The sequence below is a fragment of the Staurois parvus genome, unplaced genomic scaffold (assembly GCF_062004578.1).
Source record: "Staurois parvus isolate SC_StPar_1 unplaced genomic scaffold, SC_StPar_1.0 ptg000813l, whole genome shotgun sequence".
Taxonomy (NCBI): Eukaryota; Metazoa; Chordata; class Amphibia; order Anura; family Ranidae; genus Staurois; species Staurois parvus.
In genome coordinates this window covers 3,740,379-3,752,808 of record NW_028318609.1, presented here as the reverse complement: position 1 = coordinate 3,752,808, position 12,430 = coordinate 3,740,379, and the positions used below count along the sequence as shown (strand labels likewise).

At 37.3% G+C, this 12,430-nt stretch overlaps 1 protein-coding gene across 3 annotated transcripts in view; it reads left to right on the top strand.

The window, feature by feature from the left end:
• Window positions 1-12,430, top strand: part of GGA3 (golgi associated, gamma adaptin ear containing, ARF binding protein 3) — a 103,052-nt gene that overhangs the window by 22,981 nt on the left and 67,641 nt on the right. For 2 of the 3 annotated variants that reach the window (XM_089654909.1, XM_089654908.1), the window contains exon 3: window positions 4,337-4,412. In XM_089654909.1, the coding sequence (XP_089511035.1) occupies window positions 4,337-4,412 (76 nt within the window). Of the gene's footprint in view, window positions 1-4,320; window positions 4,413-12,430 lie in introns of all 3 variants that reach the window. The other variant, XM_089654910.1, reaches the window with a different exon arrangement.

Below are 12,430 nucleotides of genomic sequence, written 5' to 3'. Positions count from 1 at the left end.
GTGTCATCTGCAAAGACTGAAATTGGATTTTTAATCCCACACCCTATATCATTTATAAATATATTAAAAAGTAAGGGTCCCAACACTGAACCTTGGGGTACAACACTGACAACCCTAGACCATTCAGAGTATGAATCATTAACCACTACTCTTTGAATACAATCTTTTAGCCAGTTTTCTACCCATTTACATACAGATTTTTCCAAGCCCGTAGACTTTACCTTACACATTAGCTGTGTGTGGGGAACTGTGTCAAACACTTTTGCAAAATCCAGGTATACCATGTCCACCGCCACCCCTCTGTCCAAGGTTTTGCTCACCTCCGCATAAAAAGAAATCAGATTTGTTTGACAACTTCTGTCTTTCATGAATCCATGCTGTCTGTTGCTTAAAATATTTATTTCCAGCAAGAACTCATCTATGTGGTATTTTATTAAACTCTCCAGTATCTTCCCAACTACAGAAGTTAAACTAACAGGTCTATAATTACTTGGTAAAGATTTTGACCCTTTTTTAATATTGGCACCACGTTGGCCTTACGCCAATCCAGTGGTACTATGCCAGTCAATAAATAGACCCTAAAAATTAGAAACAATGGCTTTGAAATTACAGAGCTCAATTCTTTAAGGACCCGTGGGTGTATGCCATCCGTTCCAGGTTACCTTTATTCTGTCTAAATATGTTTGGATCATATCAATTGTGAGCCAATGTGGATCATCTGGAGCTGTGTCAATACCATGCCCATTATGGACAAGGGCACCCCTATGCTCCTTTGTATACACAGAGCTGAAGAAGGTATTTAATAAATTTGCCTTCTCTTTGTCCCCAGTCACCCACTCTATTATTTTGTAAAGGGCCTACATGCTCGGACTGGACCTTTTTAATATATATGAAGAATTTTTTGGGGTTGGTCCTGCTATCTTTTGCAATCTGTCGTTAGTTTTACATTTTTTCGGCCTTTATTTCCCTTTTTTATATTCTGTTATATCCTATGTAATGTTTAAACGATGATAGCGTTCCTTCTTTTTTTATATTTAATAAAAGCTCTTTTCTTATTATCTATAGCTTTTGTAACTTTGGCCATAAGCCACATAGGTTTGATTTTTAGCCTTTTAAACTTGTTGCACATGGGAATGTATTTTGCAGTGTGCTCACATACAGTCTTTTTGAAGAACTCCCATTTCTGTGTTGTGTTCATTGATGCCAATATTCCCTCCCAGTCTAAGTCTTGGAGAGCAGCTCTCAGCCTTGGAAAATTAGCTCTCTTAAAATTCAGTGTTTTTATTTTTCCCGTATGTGCTTGCTGTTTACAGCTAACAATAAATGAAATCATGTCATGGTCACTGCTACCCAGATGTAACAAACACTTACCTGCCTGCTCGAAGTCTTCTATTGGATGTCACCCCCCGACCAGCCAATCAAGATGCTTAAAACCCAGCACCAAGAAGTAGCTGCATGGCTGAAACAAGTATTTTTGTGAGTTTAGTTCTGCTTTAAGCAGGCTATACTTGATTAGATTTTTCCACCTGCTATTTGAATAGAATTCCATATTTATTCCAAACACAGCTATAATTTTGTTAATTTGAAAAAAAAAGCCCTTAAACTTTCTCATCACTGCTATCAAAAACAAACATTGATTTGGCTAGCCGTTAACCCTATAACCACTAGAAAATCGAACAAAAATTCTAAAAACTATTATTTTCAAATTAAATTCTGCTGGTCTGTGGGTAGCTTTAAACTGGCGACACACATCTCAAATTTCAGCCAACACCATTTGTGTACAGAAAGCCTCCAGGTTGCCATATTGCATTTTATTTTACAGAAGATTACAGCACTTTAGATTGAAAGAAAATGTCATTATTAATAACAGTAAATTACAATATGGCTTTTGTTGCAATTGTATGTGCTACACAGGTGCATCTCAATAAATTAGAATATAATCAAAAAGTTAATTTATTTTAGTAATTCAATTCAAAGTGAAATTCATATATTATATAGATTCATTACACACAGAGTGAAATATTTCAAGCATGTCTTTCTTTTAACTTTGATGATTATAGCTTACAGCTAGTGAAAACCCAAAATTCAGTATCTCAGAAAATTAGAGTATTGTGAAAAAGTTCAATATTGTAGACTCATGGGGGTTTATTTATACCAAAGCTGGAGAGTGCAAAATCAGACTCACTTCTGCCCAGAAACCAATCAGCTTCCAGGTTGTATTGCCAAAGCTTAATTGAACAAGCTGAGGTTAGAAGCTGATTGGTTTCTATGCAGGAGAGAGTCTGATTTTGCACTCTCCAGTTTTAGTAAATGAACCCCACGGTGTCATACTCTAATCAGCTAATTAACTCAAAACACCTATAAAGGTTTCCTGAGTCATTAAATGGTTTCTCAGTCTGGTTCAGTAGGTTACACAATCATGAGGAGGACTGCTGACTTGACAGTTGTCCAGAAGGCAGTCATTGACACCCTCCACAAATAGGGTAAGTCGCAAAAGGTCCCTGCTAAAGAATCTGGCTAATCACAGAGTGCTGTATCGAAGCATATTAATGAAAAGTTGAGTGGAAAGAAAAGTGTGGTAGAGAAAGGTGCACAAGCTACAGGGATAACCACAGCCTTGAGAGGATAGTGAAGCAAAGGCCATTCAAGAATTTGGGGGAGATTCACAAGGAGTGGACTATGGCTGGCTCCTGAACCAGAGACAACGTCAGAAGCGTCTTACCTGGGCTAAGGAGAAAAAGGACTGGACTGTTGCTCAGTGGTCCAAAGTCCTCTTTTCGGATGAAAGTAAATTTTGCCTTTCATTATAAATCAAGGTCCCAGAGTCTGGAGGAAGTGTGGAGAGGTACACAATCCAAGTTGCATTAGGTCCAGTGTGAAGTTTCCACAGTCAGTGATGATTTGGGGAGCCATGTCATCTGCTGGTGTTGGTTCACTGTGTTTTATCGAGTCCAAAGTCAGTGCAGCCCTCTACCAGGAAAGTCTAAAGTACTTCATGCTTCCCTCTGCTGACCAGCTTTATGGAGATGCTGATTTCATTTTCCAGCAGGACTTGGCACCTGCCCACACTACCAAAAGTAAAAATATCTGGTTTAATGATCATGGTATCACTGTGCTTGATTGGCCAGCGAACTTGCCTGACCTAAATTCTATAGAGAATCTGTGGGGTATTGTCAATAGGAATATAAGAGACACCAGGCCCAACAATGCACACGAACTGAAGGTTGCTATCAAAGCAACCTTGGTTTCCATAACACCTCAGCAGTGCCACAGACTGATCGCCTCCTTGCCACGCCGCATTGATGCAGTAATTCATGCAAAAGAAGCCTCGACCAAGTATTGAGTGCAGACTATACTGTACATGGACATACTTTTCATTAAGCCAACATTTCTGAATTAAAAATCCTTTTTTTGTTGGTCTTATGTAATATTCTAATTTTCTGAGATACTGAAGTTTGGGTTTTCGCTAGCTGTAATCCATAATCTTCAAAATTAAAAGAAAGAAATGCTTGAAATATATCACTCTGTGTGTAATGAATATATATATATATATATATATATATATATGAGATGCACCTGTATATATTTTATTTTATTTAAATTTTTTCCCAACGAAAGTGGAGTTATCCTTTGTTAAACTGGAAAACCCTGCACTTGTAGACTAACTGGAGAGATTTTCAGGTTTTCAAATGTCTGGCCTGAATCTACTAGTAGCTGTTGTTAGTAAAAAATATTTCCAATTCAAGCAAAAATATAGCAGAAAGGAAAAGATCCCCATTCTGCCAAGGACAGTACTGCAGGCCGTACATGGGTTGGGAATCTTCTTTTCTTTCCAGGTCACAGCTCATGCTCATATCTTTGTTTATTATATTTCTTGCATGATTCTCCCACCATTAATTAGAAATGTATTAATTTTTCAAAAAAGTTCCAACATGCCCTATCACTCAAATTCGATGGCCACACGAAAATCAGCCATTGCTGTGGCCCACTAATGTTGTGGAATGTGAATGAAAATTTGTTTGGAATTCGACCCATGTATGGCCAGCTTGAAGATACTGTGCATGTGGAAGGGTGGGAGGGGTTATCACCTGTGTGTCTCAATGAACATTAGAGAAACAAGGTTTTGAAAACATTGGTAACCCCTACAGTAATCCTTAGTAACCAATCAGTTTTTGATTCTTTGTAGTCAAATGATAAAATCTGATTGTTTGTAAGAGGTTGTAATATACACTGCCTTGTTTATGAATCATGACACCATTATAGTATATTTATGATTTGTGCTGGATTTGTGACTGGAATTTTGCTTTTGCATTTGACCAGTATTTCCTGTTGCTAGGCCGCAGATTGCTGTCAGACTGTTGGCTCACAAAATCCAGTCTCCACAAGAATGGGAAGCTCTGCAGGCACTCACAGTAAGTCCTGTGTCCTGCATTTTGTTTTGTCAGTCAAAAACAGTATCTACTGCGCTAGCACATAAAGTTTCTGAATTTGTGTTTATAACTGATAAGGTTGTTTTCAAAGTGGTATTAAACCTAAACATTTATTATATTGCAGCTTACCAATTCTTAGATGTGATGCTAGTTTTCTTTCTTAGGCTCTCTCTTATTTTCATCTGGTGATCCAGGCAGTATTTTTGTTCCTTTTAACAGAAGAAGCTCTCCTGCAAATGTTGCAGTTTTTATTGTTGAAACAAACCATATACCACAGACAGGGGTGCTTACAATGATCAGCTTTTTCCAAAAGTAAAAAAAGGAGTTTGGCTTTGTTAGATCTGCTAGTACTTCTAACACTCTCCTATTCCCCAGACTGGCAATGCTGCTTTTCAGAGGTGCCCTTGTGCTTATTCATCCAGAGTGGAGGCACTCTAATACAGGAGTTGTGTTACTGGCCAGATTGGCAGGAAATTAAGCTTTATAATAGAGAACTAATTCAGCCACCACATTTAATGATTGGTAAGCTGCAATATATTATAGTTTTGGTTTTGGGTTTAATACCACTTTAAATTTTAACATAAGGGTGTAATTATATTGCAAAGATTTAGCTATAGGGAAATTATTTATTATAATAGGATTAAAGTAAAACTGTCATGTATTAAGATTGACATTGTTGAACTTCTGAAAATGCTAGTTGCTTGGCTATTATGGTGTTAGAAGTCATTACCTGCATACTTATCCCAGGTTGCTGGCTTAAAGTATTAAAGCAATACTGTTATCATGTAAAGTGAAAAAAAGTGCAGCGCTAACAATAAAAGGTGAAATAAAATGTATGTGAAATATAAATAATTTATAATATGATAGTAAAAGTTCATAAAGCTCCTCGTAATTTCAGATAACTCAGTACACCACTTCTTCAAGGTATAGGTGAGAGGCAAAATACAGATGAAGTGCGCACTCACCGGACGCGCAAAAAAAATTGCGCAATGCGTAGGAAAATGGAGGTCTGCCAATGGGTCCCTCTCAGGATTGGAATGGAATCGACCCAGAAGAAATGGATGTCATCGGGGATATTCAACAGGAGGTCCCCTTTAAGGACTCAGGTGCAGCCTCTTCAATGTGGTAAAGTGGTCACCAGGGGGAGCTCTGGGTGATTAAGCGCTCAGCATAGAGCAAAAAAAGGGAAATGCCCATAGTAAAGGTATATTCATAAGTATTTATTGAATGATATGAATGAACGTATAAAAGGATATCTCCATACATGTAAAATACCAAGCATATGACTAAAGTGCTAAGTGTAGAAACAACAGCAGCAAGATGTGGTAACCGCTATAAAGCTGTCATGAGCACTAACCAGCTGGATAGAAGTAATGGCCGCCAGACCCCTGTGATCCGGCGGCTTGACGTCAAGGTTTGCAGGTTCCTCCAAAACCCGTTTCGTACGCATGTACGTCTTCAGTTGTAGTTGCCATGCAGCCTGACGTCTATTGTGTCCTATTTATAATGTCAGAAGGCGCCAGTGTATTAACGGGCGCCATTTTGCCAGAGAACAGAACGAACCGCGCGAATGTGCAAGATGGCCGCCGTTAGACGGACTGCGCATGCGCGGAACGGCCGTGGCCATTTTGCGTTGGTCCAAAATACATTGTTCAGAGGTGAGCTGGTGAATGCACATATCCCAGCGTCACTGGATGACAGCCTGTCTTAGATAGGCACAAATAGGAGATGGCATAAGAATATTATTATATACAGCGGGCTTGTATCTCACCCTGCAGGAGATAATCAAACTTTGTGGAAGGTTTGAAAAACTTAAAGACTAGCTTCTGGATAGAAGGCAGACAAAAGGGGTGGGGATAAAACTTTATTAATATAATAACACCAAGGATTAAAAGCTGAATCAATTAAATATCAGCAAACAGGCTGGTATAAAATGTATATGTGCAAATTATGTTGTCTCAGCAGAAGCTGACAAAAATAAAAGTGAAAATATATATAAATATAATTGCAAAAAGAACACGGAGGGGGGGGGGGGGTTACCCATTATCAAAAATGGATAAAACAGTCCCAAAAATAAAACTAATGATGCCTATCTAAGAATAGACTATAAAAAATTTAAAACATATAATAATGTGTATATAAATAAAAAATAATGATAGAATCAAATACACAGAAACAGGGCATCATAATATTGACATGTGCAATTAAAAATACCACTAACACGGAGTGGCGGTGCTCAGAAAAATGTTATTAAATAACAATCTACTAAAGGAAAAAACTCATATAGAATAAAATAAGGATAAAGCTATAGAAGCAGATGACCGCAAATACTAATATAATATCAAAAAGATGTGTAAGACAATAAGATGAAAGGTATATAAAGAATCAGGATACAGAACGTATTATACTAATATAGAATCAGATAACCATGAAGATACAATAAATAAAATCAAATGTAAAAAATTTATAAAATATGTAAAACCTGATATAAAACAGAGAAATCAACAAATAAGGATTGTATGATATCAATATAGAATAAAATAGGCAATACTACCTCAAAAAACAGCAGTAATACCTCAAGAATAAGTGCTAAAAATGGGATATATATGTTCTCACTGAAAACATATAAAATATGTAGGGTCACAGAGGGTCTGTAATTAACTGTTATCAATGAAACAGTTGATGTCAACATCAATGTTGTGACCCATAGGCGCTAACGTTTTCATGTTATATATCCATTTAGTTTCGGCTTGCGCCACAAGCCTTTTCTTATTTGATCCTCTCCAATGATTCTCTATGATGTCTATACCTACAAACCTCAAAGATGATGGGTCCTTGCAGTGGTGATATCTGTAATGTTTGACAGAGAGTGTTCCCTAAAACCTCTTTTAATGTTATTTACATGCTCTCGTCATCTGTCCCTCAGTCTCTCGTAGTCACATATTGTTTCCGGCAGAGACATTCTAACAGGTATACCACATACCGACTGGTGCAAGTGATGAAGGTAGGTATGTCGTAGGTTGTACCTGTGACCGTGGATTTAAATGTTTCTATTTTCTTAAGGGGGAAGTTACTTTGTAAACAAATCACACATTTTCTACATGGGTAGAACCCTTTCATTGAATTAAAAAAGGTTTGCTTAAGGGGAGGATCAATGATATTAGGAGATATTTTATTTCTTAAAGTAGGAGCCTTTCTGAAAACTATTTCAGGTTTTTGTGGAATAACGGTAGATAATATAATGTCACCTTGTAAGAGGTGCCAGTTTTTTCTAATAATTTTACTAATAGTTTTGTACTGCACCGAAAAAGAGGTGATGAAAGGGCAAAATTTCTCCGTTTTCTGTGCACATGAGGTCCCTATTAAGACCAGCTACCACCTCCATGTCTTTGTCAAGATTAGTTTCATCATATCCTTTTTCAGAAAATCTCTTTTTCAGTATCATAGCTTTATCATGATAGGTGTTCAGATCAGTGCAGTTTCTACGTGCCCTCATGAATTGGCCTTTTGGTACGTTTGCAAGCCAAGAGGGATGGTGACAACTGTCCGTGGAAATATAACTGTTCCTATCGGTCTCCTTGACAAAGGCTTCAGTGATGATACGTCCTCCCGAATTGATGAGTGTAACATCTAAAAAGTGGATCTCTGTGGTACTGTATGTGTATGTATGTTTGATGTTCAGATCATTGTTATTTAAAGTGCCAAAAAAGTTTATCAGTGCATTTTCTTCACCCTGCCAGAGGAGGATGATATCGTCAATATATCGCCTGTAAAATATAAGTTCTGGCCAATCATGGGCGTAGATTATATCCTCTTCCAACCTGGCCATGAATAGATTGGCCAGGCTGGGGGCAAATTTGGCCCCCATCGCAACTCCTTTTATCTGTAGGTAATACTTCTTATTAAACCAGAAGTAGTTTTTATTCATTGCGAAATTTAAAAGTTCTAAGATGAAGTTCTTATGTGGCTGGGAGATGTGGTGCACTTCATTAACCCCTTGACACCGACATCACACAAATATGCGGCCTAACGGAACTGGGCTTTTTTTCGTGGGGCCGCATATTTGCGTACCTGTCTTTTTGCTGGGAGCACACCGCACTGCGCGCTCCCAGCACAAAGACTGCGGTGTCACTGAGAACTCAGGTCCCATTCTAACAATCAGGACCCGGGACTCCCGATTCCGGGTCACATGATCGCTGTGATAGCCTCTGATTGGTTATCACAGTGATCAGTCACTGTGCAGCCCAGCCCCCTTGTTTTTTTCTCTCTCTATGAATGAAGAAGAGAGATACATTGTATCTCTCTAACTCCTGGCACAGAGAGAAAAAAATTGTTTGTAAAAAAAAAAAAAGAAAGATAAATAAATATTAAAAAATAAAATAAAAAATAAGGAAAAAATACCTAGATCAAGGTTTGATCTAGTTCAGTGCCAGGGTCAAGGTCAGAGTCAAAGGTCAATGTCAAAAGGTCAGGGTCAAAGGTCAAGATTAAAAAAAAATTGGTGTCAGTTAGTGTCAATGTCAGTGACAGCGTGTTATAGGTAAAAAAAAAAAGACAAAAACAAACTATTGTTTCTGGGCTGTACTACGGGTACAAATAACAAATAACATACACATACATGGTATCGCTGTGATCGCCAAGAGCTGGAGAATTTATTTTGCCTTGTGGTAGGTTATGGTAGTAACAAGAAACACACAGCTAAATAAAAAAATGATTGGTTTTATTTTACTATTTTGGGCCAGTTTTCTTTTGATAATAAAAAAAAATCAGGAGATATCCATTACCATTTACCACCAAATGAAAGCCCAATTTGTCCTGACAAAAACGCGGTATAATTCACCTGGATGTACAAAGTAGTTGTGATGATATGGACGGTTTTACTAACACATGTCAAAGTTGCAAAATTGTGCTTAGGCATTTAGGTTTGTTTTACCCTTAGGCATGAAGGGGTTAAGGTAAAAATCGACCGCTTGCATACCATCTCTGTGGTTTATATTACTATACAGAGATTAAACATCTGCAGTAACCATGAACGTTTGCAGATCTGGTTTCCACTGAAGGGTTTTAATATCATTCAGTACCTGCTTAGTATCTTTAAGATAAGATGGTGTGGTGCAAACAAGGGGTTGTAAAAAGAAATCTATATATTCCCCTATGACCCTATGCCACTTACAATAGGTCTGCCAGGTGACTTGATAGGGTCCTTATGGATTTTAGGTAAGCAGTAAAGAATGGGGAGTTTGGGCGCTCTTAGAATTAGGAACTTTTTTTCTTTCTTAGTAATCATATGATTATCAAAACCCCTATTAACAATGACTATACTAACTATACCCCACAGCCCCATTTTTTAGGGGGAGACCCAAGAAAGAGAAAAAGAAGTACCAGAACAGAGGAAGCAGAGGAGGAAAAAGGGTACACCGGATCAAAAAAGAGAAAAATGTAGTGGGCATAGGCATTTTTAATTTGAGTGGTGAGACATTATCTCAACAGGAATTAGAGGTCCTCGACAAGGGATTTAAATATGCCCCTGCAGTGGGTCTTAATACGTTTGAAACGTATGTAGATATACATAAATTTGTTAGACGCATTTCCCTGAAAAAATATTTCCTCCAAAACCCGGTAAATTCCAGTTACAATGGTAATGACGTGACACACTCTAATCTGAGAAACTCCTCTCTTTTTAATCCCCCCACACAGTCCCAATCTTACATTAATGTTTTTAAAGATATGGTTTTAAAGGACATGGAAGCAGTCAAACCCTAGAAACCGCACAACCAAAGTAATATCGAATTAGGTCTTAAGTCCTTATTGGACAAGAAAAATTTGGTCATCCGTCCTGCAGATAAAGGAGGAGGAGTAGTTGTTCTTAATAAGACGGATTATATGGCGGAAGTTTTAAATATTCTAAATAAGGATACCTATGTCATTTTACCTAAAAACCCACTTTTTAATTTTAAAAAATCGTTGAAAGAGATTGTTAATAGGGGTTTTGATAATCATATTATTACTAAGAAAGAAAAAGAGTTCCTAATTCCAAGAGCGCCCAAACTCCCCATTCTTTACTGCTTACCTAAAATCCATAAGGACCCTATCAAACCACCTGGCAGACCTATTGTAAGTGGCATAGGGTCACTTTACGCCAGAATAGGGGAATATATAGATTTCTTTTTACAACCCCTTGTATGCACCACACCATCTTATCTTAAAGATACTAAGCAGGTACTGAATCATATTAAAACCCTTCAATGTAATCCAGATCTGCAAACTTTTATGGTTACTGCAGATGTTTCATCTCTGTATAGTAATATAAACCACAGAGGTGGTATGCAGGCGGTCGATTTTTTACCTTAATGAAGTGCACCACATCTCCCAGCCACATCCAATGCACAGAAAACTGAGAAATTTTGCCCTTTCATCACCTCTTTTTCGGTGCAGTACAAAACTATTAGTAAAATTATTAGAAAAAACTGGCACCTCTTACAAGGTGACCCTATATTATCTACCGTTATTCCACAAAAACCTGAAATAGTTTTCAGAAAGGCCCCTACTTTAAGAAATAAAATATCTCCTAATATTGATACTCCCCTTAAGCAAACCTTTTTTAATTCAATGAAAGGGTTTTACCCATGTAGAAAATGTGTGATTTGTTTACAAAGTAACTTCCCCCTTAAGAAAATAGAAACATTTAAATCCATGGTCACAGGTACAACCTACGACATACCTACCTTAATCACTTGCACCAGTCGGTATGTGGTATACCTGTTAGAATGTCCCTGCCGGAAACAATATGCGACTACGAGGAGACCGAGGGACAGATGTCGAGAGCATGTATATAACATTAAAAGAGGTTTTAGGGAACACACTCTGTCAAAACATTACAGATATCACCACCACAAGGACCCATCATCTTTGAGGTTTGTAGGTATAGACATCATAGAGAATCATTGGAGAGGATCAAATAAAAAAAGGCTTGTGGCACAAGCCGAAACTAAATGGATATATAACATGAAAACGTTAGCGCCTATGGGTCTTATTGCCTATTTTATTCTATATTGATATCATACAATCCTTATTTGTTGATTTCTCTGTTTTATATCAGGTTTTACATATTTTATAAATTTTTTACATTTGATTTTATTTATTGTATCTTCATGGTTATCTGATTCTATATTAGTATAATACGTTCTGTATCCTGATTCTTTATATACCTTTCATCTTATTGCCTTACACATCTTTTTGATATTATATTAGTATTTGCGGTGATCTGCTTCTATAGTTTTATCCTTATTTTATTCTATTCTATATGAGAGTTTTTTCCTTTAGTAGATTGTTATTTAATTACGTTTTTCTGAGCACCGCCACTCCGTGTTAGTGGTATTTTTAATTGCACATGTCAATATTACGATGCCCTGTTTCTGTGTATTTGATTCTATCATTATTTTTTATTTATATACACATTATATGTTTTACGTTTTTCATAGTCTTTTCTTAGATAGGCATCATTAGTTTTATTTTTGGGACTGTTTTATCAATTTTTGATAATGGGTAACCCCCCCCCCCCCCCCCGTGTTCTTTTTGCAATTATATTTATATATATTTTCACTTTTATTTTTGTCAGCTTTTGCTGAGACAACATAATTTGCACATATAAATTTCATACTAGCCTGTTTGCTGATATTTAATTGATTCAGCTTTTAATCCTTGGTGTTATTATATTAATAAAGTTTTATTCCCACCCCTTTTGTCTGCCTTCTATCCAGAAGCTAGTCTTTTCAGTTTTTCAAACCTTCCACAAAGTTTGATGTTCTCCTGCAGGGTGAGATACAAGCCCGCTGTATATATTAATATTCTTATGCCATCTCCTATTTGTGCCTATCTAAGACAGGCTGTCATCCAGTGATGCTGCGATATGTGCATTCACCAGCTCACCTCTGAACAATGTATTTTGGACCAACGCAAAATGACCGCAGCCGCTCCGCGCATGCGCAGTCCGTCTAACG